This window comes from Chenopodium quinoa, unplaced genomic scaffold (assembly GCF_001683475.1).
Source record: "Chenopodium quinoa cultivar QQ74 unplaced genomic scaffold, ASM168347v1, whole genome shotgun sequence".
NCBI lineage: Eukaryota > Viridiplantae > Streptophyta > Magnoliopsida > Caryophyllales > Amaranthaceae > Chenopodium > Chenopodium quinoa.
Genome location: NW_018745684.1, coordinates 10,968,901 through 10,989,550, shown reverse-complemented (window position 1 = coordinate 10,989,550; position 20,650 = coordinate 10,968,901). Strand labels below are relative to the sequence as shown.

General features: G+C 38.9%; 1 protein-coding gene across 3 annotated transcripts; it reads left to right on the top strand.

Moving 5' to 3' along the window:
• Positions 1–3,588: 3,588 nt before the first annotated feature.
• Positions 3,589–20,414, top strand: LOC110718294 (probable inactive shikimate kinase like 2, chloroplastic). Of its 3 annotated transcripts, none has more exons than XM_021897132.1 (8): positions 3,589–3,910; positions 5,023–5,213; positions 5,295–5,489; positions 12,290–12,351; positions 16,239–16,332; positions 16,416–16,534; positions 17,709–17,885; positions 20,135–20,414. In XM_021897132.1, exons 1-8 carry the CDS (start codon positions 3,728–3,730, stop codon positions 20,239–20,241), a joined length of 1,128 nt encoding a protein of 375 aa, XP_021752824.1. In that variant the 5' UTR covers positions 3,589–3,727; the 3' UTR covers positions 20,242–20,414. The 3 variants fall into 3 exon arrangements, with proteins under 3 accessions (XP_021752824.1, XP_021752825.1, XP_021752826.1); XM_021897133.1 differs by having other exon boundaries at positions 3,592–3,910; positions 16,266–16,332; XM_021897134.1 differs by having other exon boundaries at positions 3,708–3,910; positions 5,008–5,213.
• Positions 20,415–20,650: the final 236 nt, after the last annotated feature.

Here is a 20,650-nt window from a genome sequence, read left to right as displayed (position 1 = left end):
CACACTTTATCCTTAATAAGTCTTCCTTAAAATTTTATTTAAATTAATAAGTGCATACTTCACTTCTTTGGCCACTTTGGTGACAATCTAAATTAGTGATTCATACACCCATTAATTTTACATACGACATACTCTTAGAAGAGTTAGTTCATAATTTACCATAATATGAATTTTTAAGCTTAAATTCAAATTAGTGGACAATCCAACATTTAAGCATTCCATAATGTCCAAATAAAATTGTTATAAATTCATAATAATAATTTAATACACAAATATGATAAAAGCCCCAATTTTATTTCATTTTATTATGGTTATATATTTAATTAACCATTACCGAAAATAAGAACTAAATTAGCCCAGAAAATCTACTTCATGAAAAAATGATTTGAAGGTACATGTAGATACATAATCATGTAACAATCAAAAGCCCCAAAAAAATTTGTAAAAACCACACACAAAATTCACCCAATTTGAGAGATCTTCAACCGAAAAAAAAAATTAGGGTTCTTCGTTCTTCATGCAAAATCAATTCATAATTCATCAAGGAAGCATGTTAAAATGCTATAAAAATCATTTATATTAACTATAATATGAGTCTATCATTTCCCCTCAATCAATTTTGCAATATATCATTAATTTCATGTCCGGAAAAATCCAACTTGGGCTACATACGAAAATGGTATTTTCGAACCCTAAATTGCGAAAATCTCTTTGTGCATGAAACCAAAAAGCAATTAAATTTTACCATATATCAATAACAACATGACAAACATAATCCATGCATCAATTTTGCCAAAAAAGCGATTACAAGAATGACCCAATTCATTATTTTGGGCGAAAAATGCGAAAAAGATGCATGCAAAAATACATATTATATAGTTGATGAAAAAACAATTAATTCATACCATACATTTACATCAACATGGTGAACAAAAGCCCTAAGTTAATTAAGCATAATATTAACTTTAAAGAATCTAAAATAATGGCATGCATGAACGATTTTCGGCAAGCTCATGAACAAGCTCAAATCAACAAATTCGTTAATGCATGTATCAAAACAGGCTCTGATACCAAATGTAAGAAATACTTAAGAAATTTAATGCGGAAATAAACCTTAAATCTAGAATCAATTGATACATTACATACCATTAGATGAGCTTGAAGCCATGATTGTACCTTTGGTTGGATAAACCTTAATAGGGAAGAAAAACAATACCAAACCCTTCTCCTCTTTCTCTAACTTAATTACTGGATGTTTTTTTATTTGTGTCCTTAGTGATGGAATGAAAACAAAATTAAAGTTAGTTTCTAAAAGAAGACATAACCTTTATATATATATATATATTATATGTAGTCCAGTTGTCCTTAATAGAGGAGAGCAGAGAGCCCGGTTTTAGTCGGATAACACCAACTATCTTTTATATCAATAACTGTTATCTTTTATTAATTATTTATAAATAAATAATTAATCGGCTAAGTAATCCAATCCATATTTGTGTATTACATTTCAACTCTTGTGTGATGGGAAGTAAAAAATAACACTGGGCTACAGCTTCACTTGTTGCCATGTAATACACAAATATTCTATTTTAACCTATTTCACTTTTTTTTTTATTTTTTTTTTATTTTTTTTATTTTTTTAAAAAAACTTTTGAATTTTTTTCAAAAATTCAGTGGGTTCAATGAACCCACTTGAACCCACGCTAGATCCGCCCATGGTCCAATCCCACATCAACAATGATTATACTAATAATTCATCCAAAAATACAACTTTCTTAGCTTATAATGGTGTAGCAACCTTGATTGACTATATTCCTGATGATCACCTAATAAACGAGTTTCGTTTCTATGACTTAGATTTTAGAGAAATTGTGGCTTCTTGCAATGGTTTCGTACAGTTTTTGGTTCGTAATTCTAGTCGTCCTTATTCGTGGTTAGATACGTTGCGGCTGGTGAATCCGATCACGAGGCGTTGTTTGGTCCTTCATGAAGAAATGTATACATTTCCGTGGCCAGACCTTGACTGTGGGTTGGGTTATGGTTCTAAGACTGGACTATTAAAAGTGGTTAGGTTAGGTTACAGACATGGTCTTAGTGCTAAAATTACAGCTGAAGTCATGACAGTTAGAGATGAAGGTGATTGTGCTTGGAAGGTTATGGATACGGAATTGTTTGGATTTACGTCGATACGAAGCAAGCCTGTTGTATTGAATGGTGCGTTACATTGGCTAGTAGATTGTGATAATTTGATTCTTAGGTTTGATATCGACAAAGAGAAGTTTGATTTTATCTCTTCGCCTTGCACTAGTAATACTCCTAGTGAAATAAACCGAAGGCGGAGATGATGACCGCGTCGCATCTCAGTGTATTGGATGGATTGCTTTGTGTGGGTGCTGCCTGCGGTTCAAGGATCGGTAATAAAGGTGTGGTGATGTGGGTTATGGAGATGTACGACGTCGTAAATTCATGGACTTGTTTTGCATTCATTGATGGACACGATATCAATGAGGACTTCGTTCTAACTCCGGAGATTAAAGATGGCAAGATGATATTATTGACGACATTGTCGCGTAAACTAAGTGTTAAGGATTTCTTCGTTGATGTTTATGATCCTAAACTAAGAAAGAGGGACAAAAGGGTGCCTTTGTTAGAGGGGGTAGATGAAAAAATAAGAGCAAGGATGACGGTAGATTATTTTGTGCCTAGTTTCTTGTGAAATATCTTTAGATTGGAGTTTAAATTTTTTTTTTTTTTTTTTTTTGAGGAATTAAATTGGAGTTACTTAATTGCAATTTTAGTAGGTTAATTCTATGTTGTATGCACAAATAAGGGATTAATACATTATAATCCAATTTCTTTCGTGTTTCTAAATCAAGAAATTAATAGTATTGCGTATGTATAATGTGCCCTTGATTGATTTTAAAGAGACACGATTTCTACATTTTAAAAAAAAAACTTATTTGGGGTAATTTTAAAACATATAAATATTTTTCCCTATTGAAATTTGATTTTTTACTTAAGAGCAACTTTATATAAATTTTTTTGAAATAACTTTTATCATATTGAATAACTTTTATTTATCTTGGGATAACTTTTTGTCATTTTAATGCAGGTATCTACACAATTGATGTACAATATTTATTGTCACTCGATTTAACAGGTATATTATAGCCAAATAATTATTAATAAAATAATAGAAATAGAAATTTTAGAATAAATGCAATATTGGAATAGAGGGAGTACGAATTGGTATTAAGTTACAAGGTGCCCTACATGTTCTGGTTACAAAAAATTGAAAACCTGAACCGAAACCAATTACAACAGGTTACCTATTTTACTACCTAAAACTGAAACCTGTTGCACAAGTTTCAGTTTCGATTCGGCACTTCAGGGTACCTTATTTTTTTTCGTTCTCACCCCTATCACTATCCATAAGGCAACTATTCAAGCGAGAAAATTATGATGAGAGAAAATCTTCAATTATCATGAACAATGAATTGCAACTATTAACAAAAAAAAGTGAAAAATATACTCACTTCGTTTGTAACCGGCCTAAACAAAAACCAACCCAACATTACAATAAAAGAAAGCCCAATTTACAAAATCAGCTAACTCTATTGAAGCTTCGTCGTATCATCTTGTATCTTTTTGGTGAAGAAAGTGGCTCATCTCATTCCTTATCTTGACTTCCTGCAATCGCAAGGAGAGAGAAAGCTAAAAGGCAGGCATGGCAGGTGTTGCAGGAGGAGTAGGTATCACATGGCCATCAAAGCTTTCCGCCATTAAACCATCTTCTTCCAAATCTAAGCACCCTCTTTCACCACATTTTAATGGCCGATTTTCAACAAGACTCACCCCTCTTTCCTGCCAAAGTATTTCCATGGAACCCAACAATACCACCCACTACGAGGTACTTTCTTTTCCTATTTAAGACACCCTTTTTTATTTAGTTTCCGGGCGCATCGTGCTCTCAAGTGTATGGTATGATTTCGTAATGTATTGTGCAATTGTGCATTGCTTAAGCTTGTGGCAATAGTATAGTTTCTATTTCACTGTGATTTTTCTGAAGACAAAGAATTTAGACTCAATTTAGTTTTCTACCCTGATATTACCTTTATTGTAACCATTACCATTTCATTTGTTTGGTTCAACTATAGAAAGGATCGGAATCCTTTTGTGTTTAAGGAGGGTAAGGGTATTTGTTACCAAATGGGTGGAATCCCTTACCCTTAGGTAAAGATAATTGTTACCAAATCTCTTAACCAAACATTTTTGATAATGGTAATGGCTTAACCAAATCCGTTTCTAATCTAAAAAATACACTAACCAAACATGGTCTTAATGTTATTGGGCATAATTACATGAAATAGTGTGTTAATGAAGGGCATTACTACATCCTTTCTACATTTTCTCGTTTCGTTGTTTGGATCAATGGGTCACTTGTCTTGGTTTGGGTTGGTGAATTATTGTATATATCTGCCTTACCAATTCTCTATTTGGTCCTTCACACTACCTTGTTTTTGGTGATAGGCTCATCCCCAAAAGGAATGCATTTGGTACTCTATTTTTCTTAGAAAGAAGTTATATAATGAAACTGTTACCGTATATTTGTTTATTTTCGGATTTAATGCATCTTCTGGAATCGGTTTCACCCCATTGTACTACCACTTATAAACTTTATAATAATTAATTTTACTAGTGCACTTGGATCATTGCTCCATACCTCTACCCTAGAAGCTAAACTAGTAGAAAAAACGGTGAAATTAGACAAAAAAGGATTTTATTCTGGAGATTTTAGTAGTCATCTCTCTGCACCTGGTGCACCTGGGACACAACCATAAGTGTGTTAAGTGTTAACAGTGACAACTGTAGATTTATTAATTATAATTATTTTCCCCTTTCTTGGGTGTTAGATTTTGATAGTTTAACATGAGGCTTACTATCTTATATTTTAATAGCCATTTTTTTTTGCCCCCAACTAAATGCTAACATGAAAACCTTTGGAAGTGAAACATAATGCAGTTTTCTGATGGATCTTCCGATTTGGAGCTAAGAGTGTTGCTAAAAGATACAGGGGTGCAAAGTTCTAAAGAAATACAAGTGGACGTTGATGAAAGTTCCTTAGCTGTAAGAATTAAGCAACCTGGATCCATCACAACACTGATGGAAACTAAACAGCTCTATGACAGGATTAAACCTGGGGAAACTATATGGTAAAAATATAATTTTTGCACGCTTATGTTCTTTGAACACTCCACTTCTGGACAACCCTTAAGCTCTAATATGTGTGACAGGTATCTTGATGAGGACCAATTGGTTATCAACTTGAGGAAACAAGACCAGGAGCTCAAGTGGCCTGATATCATGGAATCCTGGGAATCCCTTAGTACTGGTGTCTTTCAACTTCTCAAAGGGACATCAATCTATATAGTTGGTGATTCCACAGAGATCAATCAGAAGGTTGCTGAAGAGCTTGCAGTTGGTCTTCGGTATGATCCTCACATTCCAGGAAAATACTTTTTAATAAATATGTAGGATTGACTGATTGAACTAGCTTTGTTGTTTGACTGGTGTATATGTCCTGATTTTATAGGATAAATTTATTGGAAACGAACTGATCGTATACTGAAAGTTTAACCCAATATCTTTTGAGGTGCTTTATAATTGAGAGTATTACTAGAGTTTTGGTTCCAGTCATATGTGATTAGCTTCTTTTCCTGCTTTCTTTATCAGTCGATAGTTAGGATATGAAATTCATAATTCCCCAAAAATTTTCATACTAGGAAATTGAAAGGTCGAATGACTTAATCTTCTCATGATAAGGAAGGGATGATGCACAAAGAGAGGGGGGGGGGGAGGGTTAGTGAAGAGGGGTGAGGATTAAGAATGTCCTAATTATGTCATAATAAGGTTAGTTTGACAGAGATCTTTCCGCTTCTCAGAAGTGAGGGTAATTTTAAGATGTACCTCAAGAATTCTTACAATAATCCTTTTATTTTTGGGGTGTTAAATGTTAATTACCCTCATTCTACAAATGTTTTTGACATCCTTTCATGTTATACACCTTTTTTATGATCTTTTTGGGTGCTGCGTAAACTTTGAAATTTGAATATACTTTCGAATTATTTTCTTGGTATTAACCTGGTGAAAGAGAGGAGGACCACATCTGTTTGGTATCCATGAAGACAGGGAGAGCAAAGGCTTGCCTTTGCTGCACAACACATTCGTCTTAGTGGGGAATTTGTAGGTAGATTCTGTTGCAAGCTTCATTCCTTATCAAGAACAAAATGTATTCAAAATAAGCTAGGATGTTTTTGTTGTGTGATGGACCCAAGTCAACCACCGTTGGTGTACACGAGGCGCGAGAAAAGGCGGCAGCAACAAGCATAGGGAAGGCATTTCTTTGCAACAGGACAAAGGCAATTAAGAAAAGATGAAGGAAGAAGGGCAACCAACTTTAACTATGTTTATTGATGGTTTTTCTAAATTTGTAAATTAGTCACATGTATTCTCCCTAAGGTCAGCATTGACCACTAGTATAAGAATGGTAGTTTGAGTATGAAGGAGATTATCCAGAAAATTGTAAGGCAAACACTAGAGAGTTGCAACTCAAGTTGCTTGGAGAATTGTAGCCTCAAGCTACTACCCCTTGTATCCTTCCGATTAATATATGAACAATCAGTCCTTCTTCTTCTAGTTTGTGTGAGTTTCGTTGAATCAGTCCCGGTTTATAACAACTTGGTATCAGAGCGGTGGTCCTGTGACTGCCGTTGCGAGAAACCTCCCTGATATATTTAAAAAAATAAAAATGGTGTTAACTCTATCCCGGCGCGTAGACGTTGTGGGTGGTAAGGTGGAAGAGATTGAGTCTAGGCTAGCGGTGATCGAGGGCAAGCTTGACTCCCAAGAAGCCTCTGTCGGTCGAACTGTGGCGGAGGTTGTGAATTCAGCCATGGCAGATGCCCAGAAAGCCATGACCGAACACTTTACTATTGTGTTTGAAGCAGAGAGGAAGAAGCAAGATGAAGGCTTGGTGAGGCTAGAAGGCCGAATTGACCTTTTCCGCCATGACTAGGAAATGCAGGCGACCTTGAAGGTGAAGGAAAATGAGAAGTTTCGAGAGGAAATTCGGCAGCCGTGAACGGCCAGCCCGTTACCAGGCCATCGCCTCTCATCAACCTAGAGGCAAAAGCTAGTCACGAGGAGAATGTAGTCCGTACACCAATCGGAGGGGAGTACGGAATGCCGGAGTGGAGGAGAAGGGACCCGCGAGGGTGGCCGGAGGATGGAGGCGGAGACGGTGGCCGTTGGAAACATAAAAAGCTTGAGATGCCCACTTTTGAAGGTAAAAACCTTGATTATTGGGTGATGAGGGCTAGGATGTATTTTGATTTCTATAGATTAACAGAGGAAGATAAGGTGTCGGCGGCTGTGGTGGCAATGGACGGGGCGACGCTGTAGTGGTTCCATTGGGAAAGAAAAAGGAGGCCGTTTGGGGGTTGGGAGGATCTGAAGGACCGTTTTGCTTCGCGAATTTCGGTCGTCGAATGCCGGCAGCCTCCACGAACAGTGGCTCGTCGTGACTCAGTCAGCGACCGTGGAAGAATATTGTCGGAAGTTCATAGAACTTGCTTTTCAATTGGAGGATATTCCCGAAAGTTTGATGCTAGGTCAGTTCATGAATGGATTGAAACATGAAATAAAAGCAGAATTGAGGCTATTTAACCCTGCAAGTTTGGAGAGAGCCATGGATTTGGCTGGGCGTATAGAAGAAAGAAACAGGGTGAATGGAAGAAGCAAGGGGAGTATAGGTTCGTGGAAGGCTGGACCAAGCCACGTGGGCCCAGCCAGACTAATTCCGCGGGTCGAAGTGGTGGGGGCCTAATACAATCATATGGCTTACCCACCGCCCCCTAGTCTCTTGGCCTCGAGCCCCTGAGTCACAAGGGTCCATTAATTTGTGCCGGCTCAATACAGCCCAGCAATCTCATAGAACAGCAGTGGGTCCAAACCAGGAAAAACGGGCCAAAGGACTCTGTTTTCGTTGTGATGAATGTTAGGGAGTCAGACACCATTGTAAGAGGAAAGAGTTGAGTGTTTTGCTTGCCGGAGTTGGGGGTGAAGAGGAGAGATGAAGATGAGTTACTTTGAGGATAGAGAAGAACAGGAGGAGCCCGAACCCAATCTTGAGGTTTCTCTTTGCTCGGTGGTCGGAATCTCCAACCCGAAGCCAATGAAGTTGAGGGGGGTTTTCAAAGGAAGGCAAGTAGTAGTCATGATAGATTCGGGAGCGACGCATAATTTTATCTCCATAACGCTTGTTGAGGAGGCAAGTATTCCCTCGACGGAAGGCAGGGAATTCGGGGTGTCGCTAGGTAATGGTGATATCGTGCGTGGTAAGGGTGTATGTCTAAGGAGTAAGGGTCAAATTGAATGGTGGAGTGACGGTGGTGGAAGATTTTCTTCCGCTTAGATTAGGCAATACCGATCTCATCCTTGGGGTACAATGGTTGGAAAAACTCGGAGTAGTCACCACAAATTGGAAAACTCACAAGATGCAATTTACGATGGCCAGAGACCCGGAGTATCGGTGATACTCACCGGAGACCCTTCATTGGAGGCGGCTTTGGTTTCACTCAAAGCCCTATTTCGTACAGTTAGTAAGTAAGGAAATGGGCTATGGGTGGAAATCAATCAGGTTGAGCAAGCCCAAGAAGCTGATCAAGAAGAAAATGGGCTTCTTGGAGGTGTTGGGGTGAATGGTAGAGCTGTTGGAGGTGTTGGAAATGGGTTGAAATGTGAAGCTAGGCCGCCAGTCTTACAAGCTCTTTTGGAGCAATTTCAGAATGTATTCTACTTACCTAGTGGACTACCACCTTTTAGAGGCAGAAAACATGCAATCACTTTGAAGAAAGGTCGAGACCCGGTTAGCATAAGGCCATATCGGTACCCCCAAATTCAAAAAGACGAGATTGAGAAGATGATACGGGAAATGCTAGAAACCGGTATTATCAAGCGATCGACGAGCCCTTTTTCAAGCCCGGTCCTTCTAATTAAAAAGAAGGATGGATCGTGGCGGTTTTGTATCGATTATCGAGCTCTCAATCGAGAAACCGTGCTGGATAAATATCCAATTTCGGTCATCGACGAGTTGTTAGATGAGCTTCATGGAGCGATAATATTTTCAAAGTTGGATTTAAAATCCAAGGAATCATCAAATCCGAGTCAAAGCCGAAGACACCCACAAGACGGCTTTCCGGACTCACGAGGGGCATTATGAAATCCTCGTAATGCCATTCGGATTGACTAATGCCCCGACGACGTTCCAATCTCTTATGAACGACATCTTTAGGCCGTTCTTAAGGAAATTTGTTTTGGTCATCTTTGATGATATCCTTGTGTATAGCAAGAGCGAAAGCGAGCATCGAGATCATTTGCAACAAGTGCTCACAAAGTTGACTGATCATGAGTTGTATGCCAATTATAAGAAGTGTGAATATGGTAGCCAAAAGGTGGCATATTTGGGACACATAATCTCACGACAGGGAGTTAGCAATGGATGAGGAAAAAATCAAGGCCATCCTTGATTGGGCCAACCCACGAAATCTTAAAGAGTTAAGGGGATTCCTTAGCTTAATGGGCTAATACCGCAAATTCATAGCCCATTATGCTCAAGTGGCTGGACCTTTAACCGCACAACTCAAGAAAGACGCTTTTGGTTGGTCCGAGGAGGCGGCACGGGTTTCGTGAAACTTAAGGAGGCCATGACTACCGCCCCGATTCTTGCAATGCCCGACTTTCGAAAAGAGTTCATTCTAGAAACCGACGCTTCTATGGGCTTGGAGCGATTTTGATGCAAGAGGGCCGCCCCATTGCTTACTATAGCAAACTCTTGGGGATGAGGGCTCAAGCTAAGTCCATTTATGAGAAGGAGCTCATGGCGATTTGTTTGGCCATTGTGAAATGGAGACACTATTTATTAGGCCGGCATTTCGTGGTTCGAACCGATCAACAAAGTCTCTGTTTCATTACACAACAACATGAGGTGGGCAACAAGTATCAAAAGTGGATGAGAAAGTTGGTGGGATTTGATTTCGAAGTTCAATGTTAGCCCGGAGCTTCCAATCGAGTAGTCGACGCACTTTCAAGGAAGCACTGAGTTGAGTGCTTTGATATGTTCTTAGAATATTGGGAAGAGTTGACTAGAGAATTGGAAGGAGATGAGTGGATCGCTGAAATTAAAAGGAGAATTGTATTACCTAAATCAGCTAGCATCATCCCAAAATTGTTGTGTGAGTATCATGACTCACCTACCGGCGACCACGACGGCTAGGTGAAAACCTACCTCCGGGTGGCAGCCGAATGGTATTGGCCGTGTATGAGGAAAGCGGTAGGGGAGTATGTGGGGTCGTGCGACGTGTGCCAGCGGAATAAGGTGTCTCAGAAAAGTCCGACCGGTCTCCTCCAAACCTTGCCGGTACCGGTGGCCGTATGGGAAGACGTGTTTATGGATTTTATCGAAGGGCTTCCCTTATCTAAAGGGATTGATGTAATCTTGGTGGTCGTCGACCAGTTCTCAAAGTACGCGCACTTCGTGGGGTTGAAACACCCATTTTTGCCCTAAAGTTGGCAGAGCTGTTTGTCAAGGAGATTGTGAAGTTTCACGGTTTTCCTTCGACCATTATCTCGGATCGAGATCGGGTGCTTTTGGCGGAGTATGCGTACAATACTTCACCGCATACTTCCACCAAGACCACGCCTTTCAAGGTGGTTTACGGCCGCGAGCCGTCGAGGCTGTTGCGATCGGTCAACTGTGGTTTCATTAGAAGAGCAACTCCAGGAGCGCGATTATATGTTGGATGAGTTACGATTGAATTTAATTCGGGCTCAACAGATCATGAAAGATAATGCCGATAAACATCGAAGAGATGAGCAATTTGCGGTGGGGGAGGAGGTGTTCCTCAAAATCCGCCCTTATCGGCAGCGTTCCCCGGCCAAACGGTCGTTTGAAAAGCTGGCAGCTCATTTTTTCGGGCCTTTCAAGATTCTCCAACGGATCGGTGAGGTGGCTTACAAGCTGGACTTGCCCAGCTCTTGCAAAATCCACCCCACTTTCCACGTTTCGCAACTTAAGAAAGCGGTCGGCGATAGGTCCATCAATCAGACAATTCCGGCGCAACTCACTGCCGATTTGGAACTGGTGGTCGAACCAAAAAAGGTGCTAGATGTCTGCAAATGCAGAGGGGGTAATACGGTGATCCTAGAGGTTCTCATTCATTGGCCAGGGTTACCTGAGTTCGAAGCCACTTGGGAAGATTAATAGTCCATGTTCGATCGTTTTCCGTCCTTCCACCTTGAGGACAAGGTGAAACTTTTGGGGGGAAGTATTGTGATGGACCCAAGTCAACCACCATTAGTGTACACGAAGCGCGAGAAAAGGCGGCAGCAACAAGCATAGGGAAGGCATTTCTTTGCAACAGGACAAAGGCAATTAAGAAAAGATGAAGGAATGGTAGTCACATGTATTCTCCCTAAGGTCGCATTGACCACTAGTATAAGAATGGTAGTTTGAGTATGAAGGAGATTATCCAGAAAATTGTAAGGCAAACACTAGAGAGTTGCAACCTCAAGTTGCTTGGAGAATTGTAGCCTCAAGCTACTACCCCTTGTATCCTTCCGATTAATATATGAACAATCTGTCCTTCTTCTAGTTTGTGTGAGTTTCGTTGAATCAGTCCCGGTCTATAACATGTTGACTTGCTACTCAAGCCTTTAACCAGACTCAAGAAAATTAACCTGCAAATTTTTTTAAAAAATTCCTCGTGTATGCTATATTTGTAATGGGAATAGAATTGGGTTTTGAAGATTATGTTGGACAGGTTACAATCTTTGCAATTCTTAATTTTTGCCTTTATCTTCCCTGGTAGCTAAGGATCAATGGTTCTGTTAAGCCCACGTAACTAAATAATGTTTGATAAAAATTTTAAATGTTAGTTGAATATCAAGTCTTCCTCTATTATCAAGTAAAAGACACTAAATAATGTTTGAGATACTATAATGCCGAATGAGTCAAGACCACAGTTGTTAGGGTCACATTATTGTATGCACTGAGGTTTGAGTTCCAAGATGCAGAACAATATTGGAAAAATTATGGTTTAGCATCAGTATTGTTCTACATCCTGCCTCACTATTTCTGTATTTTCTCCCTTTTGTCACAGATTTTGCTATCTTCCTTTTACTTATCTAATTTATAAAGTATTATAAGTTTATATACATGGGTTCTAATCAGGTATACACCACTTGATACGAAAGGCTTGCTGGAAACATTTGGAAAGCAAAGCATAGAGTCCTGTAAGTTTACAGAACTCTGGTGTTGCTATATATTGGATTGGATTGCAAAAAGAGTTTTCCATAATTTTTGCACACTGCTGTTCACTCTGTTGTTATTTATTTGGAGTTCATTTTAATACAGAATTTTACATACAAATGTGCTGAGTGGTCTGGTGTATTATTCTTGGTATTTTATTTGTTTCTCGGAAATCTAGCAATGCAATTAAACTTACTTCAATGGTAGAACAATAAATGTAGGTTATTAAGGTATGTGTTCAAGGGTGGAAAATTTTAAAAATGTTCTCTGAGTGACACGTGGCAGAGTATTGTTGGAGCAGAGGGAGGTAGAGCATGCTTATCAGAAGTGGGCGAGTAAGTTGTTAGGCTACACCTTTGACATACATTACAAGCCAGGCCCTGCTAACAAGGTGGCCGATGCCCTGTCGCGACAACAGCCCCCGGAAGTGGAATACGCTGCTATGGTTACGGCTTGTGGAGTTAGTTGGGAATTTGTCAAGTCCTTTATTGATCAGGATGTGGGGTTACAGAAACTGATTTCTCAATTGCACAGTGGGGACTTAGTTCCTAAATGGTTTTTCTCTGGAAAATGGTGTGTTAAAGTACAAAGGATGGGTGGTCATTCCTAACAAATCTGAGCTCACTGCTCGCTTGCTTAAAGAGTATCACGATTCTCCGGTAGGTGGACATGCTGGAGATTTAAAGACATATCAGCGTCTGGCAGCGGAATGGTATTGGTTGGGCATGAGAAAAGATGTGGCAAGTTATGTCAAGCAATGCCATGTGTGTCAGCAAAATAAAGCTTCAATGCTCTCTCCTTTGGGTTTGCTACAACTGCTGCCCATTCCGGATAAGGTGTGGGAGGACATATCCATGGATTTCATTGAAGGCCTACCTAAGTCTTCGGGATGGGATTCGATTTTGGTAGTTGTTGATCGACTCACGAAGTATGGGCATTTCATTCCCTTAAAACATCCCTATACAGCTCAGGGGGTTGCCCAATGCTTCATGAAGGAGATAGTACGGCTCCATGGAATACCTTCCTCCATTGTTCAGACCGAGACAAAGTTTTCCGTAATGTGTTCTGGTCCGAATTGTTTAAGCTCCAGGGCACTCACTTGAAGAGAAGCACGGTTTATCATCCCAAGACAGATGGTCAAATGGAGGTACTCAACAAAGGAGTGGAATCATATCTTCGTTGCTTTGTGAGTGGGAAGCCTAAGAGTTGGGCCTCATGGTTGCCATGGGCTAAGTATTGGTACAATACGGCATTCCACACTGCCACTAATTGTACACCCTTCAAAGCTCTGTATGGAAGGGAACCTCCCCATCTAGTGCGGTTCACATCTGGAAGCACGGCTGTGTCTGCTTTAGAAGATTAATTATTGGAAAGAGATGCTATCTTGGTAGAGCTTCAATTCCACTTGACTCGGGCACAGTGTTATATGAAGCAATATGAGGATAAGAGTAGGAGAGATGGGCAATTTCAGGAAGGGGACATGGTGTACCTGAAACTTCAGCCATACAGACAACAGTCCCTGGCAAAGAGAAAGAATGAGAGGCTCTCTCCATGATTCTATGGCCCCTACACAGTGGTGCAAAGGGTTGGTAAGGTAGCATACAGGCTACAGCTGCCAAATTTTGCCAAAATACATCAGGTATTTCACATTTCCCAGCTTAAGAAGGCTGTGGGAACAGGACACCATCCCACCCATCTCCCTGCTCAGCTCACTTCAGACATTGTGCTGGAAGTTGAATCAGAATCAGTGCTTGGGGTTAGGACTTCTCAGCAGGCGACAGAGGTTCTCATCAAGTGGAAAGGGGTGCAAGATTTCGAGTCCACTTGGGAGCACTTTGATGAGATTGATTGCAGGTTTCCCTCCTTCCACCTTGAAGACAAGGTGAAAGTTTGGGAAGGGGGTATTGCAAGGAATCAGCCCAGGCCCATAATTACTTATGCTCGCAGGAAGGCCAATAAGAATTCTCCAGCAACTTGATGCTGAGGTGGAATTCTGTTATGAGGTTGTTAGTGGGTTTTGGGTTAATGTAGTAATTTTGGGAATTAGTTTGTTATTCCTTCTTAGCTGTAGAAGTTTGTTAGGGAAGAGATTATAAAGAGGAGGATGGTAGGAGGTGAGGATTATCCAGAAAGTTGTAGTAACAAGTTTTGGAGAGCTTCCTTCCTCTCGAAAGAAGGAGAGTTGTATTGTTGATTACACTAATTAGCAATACATCATATCACCAGCTGGCTATCTTCCCTCTACTGTGCTTGTGTATTTTATCTGTTTGATCCTAGGTCCTAGCATTCTGTTTCATATCTAGATAACAATGATCAATATAAGGGGATACTAGCAGGGAATTTTGTCTGAGATACAAGAATAAACTTTTGGAAATGGTGTCAATTATATCCAAATATTTGAGGAAAAGTTTTGTTTCCTAGTAGGCTAGTATCAATATCTTCTTCAATCTTCTGTAACTTGATGACTTCTGTAACTTGACACATTACTATCCAAGTTTCCAACTCTTCTGTACCGTTCCATGAATTCCATCGTAAAGGAACATAGATGCTTAGAAATTTTCATGTCCCTCTCTTTCCTTTTTGGCTTTTTGAATTTGCTTTTGTAGTTGAGGTATTAGTCGTTGATGGGATCATGCCTACCACCCCTAGGAAACATTGCATCAATGAATCATACTCACTTTTGAGGTACCCTATCACCCTTTTTCTTGTTTTTCGTCCACTTTCATTGTTTTTTTTTTTTTTTTTTTTTTTTTTTTTTTTTTTTTACTTTTCTTTCTTTCTTTGTTAAATTTCTTTGCGGACAGTTCTTGATGATGATTCATGTTAGCCAACCCCAAATCATTTTGGGACTTAAGGCTTTCCACAACAACCGTTAGAACTTCCACTGCTTTCCACAACACCTCCTTAGAACTTCCAGCCACCAACACCCTTGCATCACCATTCTATGAAAGACCCGGGGGGGGGGGGGTGTGGGGTTGGGAGGGGGGGAAGAGGGCTCTATAGCAAGGGTTTTTGTATTTTATTATCCCTCAAACCAAACAATCCATTCTCAATTACTTTCTCCTTGTTTTCTTTTCCTTTTCTTAGTGTGAACCAAACAACCCTTTAAAAGAATTTACACCATGAGCCATGAGCTTTAATATATAATTATATGTAGATGAGTGATGACCTAACAAATAAGTTCTTGAGCTTTAATGTTTCCATACGCCATCACCCACTTTGCAAAGCTTACCTCTTATAGTAAGCCAGTCCTAATTCTTCTAAATGTTTAGCATACATAATTAAGCTATTAAAAGATCTAGAAATCACAGAATCCTCTGGGACCTGTCCTCGTTGAGATATCCTAGGCTTTTCCGAAACCCCAGCTGTTTCCATGTTAATGAAGCCCAAAAATTGGCTGGGAATTGAGGTTTTCCTGTTTCTTAAATGAATCCGATCTCTAGCCCCAAGTCATTATATGCTACATAGTTCAAGATTGAGCTCTAGCTTCACATTGGATGCTCAGTCTATTGCTTAGCCTAGAATACGCTACAAGAGGTTTGAACACTGAGGGCTTCCAAAGTGAAGTCGCTATTCATTAAATCATTAATTTTAGAAATACTACTGTTTCCATTTGTCTACTTGCTGTGCATTTTATCTAGAGTCTCTAGCTGCTTATGTTCACCTCCAGTTGCATTGTTTGTCAGTTCTCATGCCGCCTTTAGTGCTGTGGTATACTTCTATCATACTGCATTCAATTTTATAGTTCTTCACTGATACTTTTATTTTTAATTACTTACCTTTTGGTGGTATGGGAGTAGGTAAAGGTGTGGTAAAAAATACTAATTGTAATAGCTTATGTATGAATTGTTACATTATCCTGATCTAGCAGTGAATCAATATCTGCTTTCAAATCCAGGGGTGAATACAGACGGATCTGATGCTGTGGCAGAAGCAGAGGCAGCAGTTTTAGAGAGTCTAAGTAGGTAAACTTCAAGCATAAGCAAGACCTCTTTGTTATGTTTTATATTTGTGAGAAGCTCCCCTTTATGATTTCATGGTTGCACAGCCATGTTCGAGCCGTTGTTGCAACATTAGGTGGCAAGCATGGAGCTGCTGGAAGAGCAGACAAATGGCGGCATCTTTATGCAGGACTTACAGTCTGGTTGTCACAATCTGCAGCAACAGGTACTTCAATCTGAAATTTGAATTCAAAAACATCAGAGCATTATTCCAAAATGGATGGGTCAGCAGCGTGACCCAAGTATATATCTCCTGTGGTCATCTGCACAGATCCTCTGCATTTATTTCACTTTTATCTGCATTCCTACTTGCTTTTACAATGCCACTTAACTCACATCAAATTGACTCCTTCCATCCAAGTCATTACATGCTTTTGACATGGAGGCTAGGGATTCTCTCGGTTATGTTTTAAACTTATGGACTCAACCTTTGGTGTAGCTTTCTTTTTTCTTTTTTTTTTTTTTTTTTATTGTGGTGTGAATTGTCAAACTTTGAGACAACCTAGAGATTATCTTGGCATTCTGCAGAGTGCAGACAGTCTGATGAGTGAATCAGCTCTCCAATTGCTCCCAAATTTTATAGAAATGAATGTGCTTTATTCATATTATTTTAATATGTAAGGTCTATGAGGAGGGTTCTTTATTAAATACAAATTAATGCTCTCATATAAAAAGTCATTCACTCAATCTGATGATATAGATTCATGTGTTTTTATTTTTAATAAATAATTTACTGTATTTACTTATTTTGTTTTGCTGGCATTGTTTTTTTTACTTGGCTTCACAACCTTGCATGATTGAATTTCAAGATAGCTAAGTCTTTGCTCAAAGTTTCACGTACTATTTGCACTGCAATTACCTCATTCAGACCTGACAGCTGACACTCCTTTTCAATTCAAACTTCTATAATCAGGCTTAAATTAAGGGTATGCCAATTTTAGTTCTGGTGTCTACCTCAAATGAATCTACTCAGTATCATATGGAAGCAGAAAAAAAGTGTCCTTGTGTTTTTATTTATTTTTTGACAAGTCAGCTGTTGTGACCAGTATAATTGGAGAGCAGATGTCTGACCACCCTCTTCTCTTGGCCTGCAACCTTTTTACCCTTCGTTTCTTCAACCCACAAATACATAATAAAAATGCTCCTAATACCAACATAAATAGCTTATAACAAATCCAACTTTCGTTGTATTACTCTATGTGTGTATAGGAGGCTGAGAATCAAGATTAGAAATTCGAAGAATAGCTTGTTACTGGGATTATAAACCAAGGTGCATGGGTTGGTGTCTGACATTACACTCTATCAACTCTATATCTAATTTTGTCTGACCATAAATGCAGATGAATATTCAGCCAAAGAAGAGGCAAAAAAGCAAGTCTATGAAGGCTCTGAATCTTATTCAAAAGCAGATGTAGTTGTCAAGTTTGACAGTTGGGATGCTTGTTATGCCAAAGCTGTGGCCCAGGCTTCCTTGAGTGCTTTAAAACAGCTAATTTTATCTGATAAAAAGCTCCCAGGTATGTGTCATCTTAACTATTGCATTTTGTTTCAGTTGATTTACAAGTGTATACTGTCATCAAGAGAGGATTGACCTTGTTGAGTTTTTCTATCCGATCAAACAAGAATGCTTGCGTGAGTTATATTACTCTTTCTGCCTTCAACAATTTCTCAGCTTTGAGACTTAGTAATTAACTTCAATTTGTCATTAGTATCTTTGCTTGGAACAACACTCAGGTTTTTCTTACAAAAAGAAATAAACAAGTAGTGAGCGTTTGTTTTGGGGACATAAAGGGGTGTTCATTTATTGTAACTTCTACAGAGCTGGGTTTCGAAATACTCATGACACTGCTTTGGTTAACCTTCAGATTCAAGTTCACATTCACAATAGATGATACCCCTACTAAATGTGAGCTTTGATTTGGCGTTGCCTCTGCCTTTCTCCCCATAATAACAACTTGGTGTAGGATGAGCAGTTCACCTTATTGTGCTCCCTCTTACCATTAGAGAGAGAATTTATGTTTCATCCCACTTCAAAATTTCACCATTGGAACTTCTATGGCTTTGTGTGACTAACAGAGTGGTGGTGTTTGCTCACAAAGGATTGAGGAAGTCATATTAGTGTATTAGCCAATATTGTATGATGAGGTTATAAACCTAGTTTAGAGTGTTATGTTTTGTTTTGAAGATTTGCTCCCTTTTTTTTTTTTTTTTTTTTTTGGTAGAAAGGGAACGATTAAATTAAGGGAGGTTCAAATAAGTTACATACTTACATCATAGTTTCTAGCGTTTTGGGTAGGTGGTATATGACCATCATTACCATCATTAGAGACAACAGAACGAGTTTTGAGTATCTCTTCCAAAATAATACTTCTACAAACCAGGGGTGGGGAGTTAAAAAACATTCAGCTTGTACAAAAGATCATTCCCTTTCCTTGCTTCCCTTGCTAAAGCGTCTGCAGCCCTGTTACCGTTCCTTTTGCTCAAACTGAAGGCTTGTACCTGACTGCTGGTCCAGGAGTTGCCTGCATGTTTTCAGTAGAGTAGTTAATCGATTATTTTCCTGAAAGGCTTTGTTATTGATTAACTCCACTACATGTTTACAGTCTGTAGACACAATGCAATGCTCCCATTGGTTACTTTCAATAGTTTTGAACGCCATTGTGATGGCTTGTAATTCTCCTTCTGCTGCTGAGCAACCAATTTTTTTTTTCCATTCCACATATCCAGTTCCCTGCATGATCCCTGCATATACAAGCAAAGCCTATTTCCTGTGTTTTGCTTAAGAATGAAGCATCAGTGTTTATTTTGATGGTTTGAGGTGGTGGTGGTTTCCAAGTTTCAACTGGTGTTGTGGGCTTGGGCTTTAGGGAGTCTGCTGGTTTTCCGTGGAGAAGAACCATTCAGATGCAGCCCAAATACATTGGTTTTTTGCTGACAGAGAGGGGGTGTTTTCTTTTTTGAACACCCATTTGTTTCTTCTTTTCCAAAGAAACCATATGGCAAAGATGAAGATGGTTTTGTGAGTACTTAGGTGTGAAGCAATTAACACTTGTAGACTTTCTCTCAATCGTTGTTTGACTTAATCTACCTTTGGGTCTTTCCTCTGATGTATAGGCTATATGGCTTGTGGATAATCATAACATACTTATATAGAAGGCCTTAATCTTGACATGTTTCTCTTATCTAATTGACATAATCATATAAGTATTGGGATTATATGTTATCTTAAAATTTATGGTTTTATAGTTTGTGGGTAGGCTTGACAGTTTTTTTGTTTCTAGGTGTGTGTATTTTCCTATAATTTTCTTATTGTTAGCAATACTCAAACTAAATAGGGTAAGAAATATGTTTTTCCAAAGTTGTGAAAATGTTAACATCATATGGTTTGGGAATACTAGATTGGGATGAAATGAAAAGAAAATTTGGCAACTTAATTAGGAGATGATGAATTTTGTTAACATTGATCTAGAATGGATATTGAAAAACATTCAATGAATTCAATGTCGTTCAAAATTGCAATGTTCTTTCTCTTCTACCCTGACTTGGTTGTTAAAGATAATTTCACCTTGGTTAATGACAGGAACATATGCTCTTTTTAGTGACACTGATCACTTCTTGAACTTAAAACTAGGACAATTGTGCCAATGCTATATACATTTCTTCTTTATGCTATAATAATGGGCAAAATTAGGTTAGTTTCTTGAGGCTAATTTGAAGCTACAAATTTAACCATGTCTTGTTTTATTTGAATTATCTTTTTTCTTAGGTAAAAAGAGTCTATATATAAGACTAGGATGTCGTGGAGATTGGCCAAACATCAAGCCTCCAGGTTGGGATCCTTCCTCGCCAACTAGTATGTCTACTAATGCATAGTAGATTGAGTAGATGAATTGCTCCTCCGGAAATAGATCTTAAATTTGAAAATGTTGTCTCCTTCATGGGGTGCTTGTTAGGGCTTGTAACAATCATTGTATCCTCATAGTTTTATGTTCAGCATATGTACTTTGGAACATTTATGATATAATAAAGTGCTTTAAGTTTCCTCATTCGCCGTGTTGATTTACAATCACATGTTATTAAGAATATTCAAAGGTTTAAATTGATGCAAAAATTGCAAAAAAGCAAATGACACTCTATTTTTTAGGGTCTAGAGTGCCTGTAGTCCAAGGTATACCCTTGAGGGTGGTTAATCTCTTTATAAGATCTCACTCACTAGCAGTGTGTCAGTGTCAATTTTGGTTAGGGTTGCAATGAGTAGGTTTAAAATGCGTTCATTTGGCTT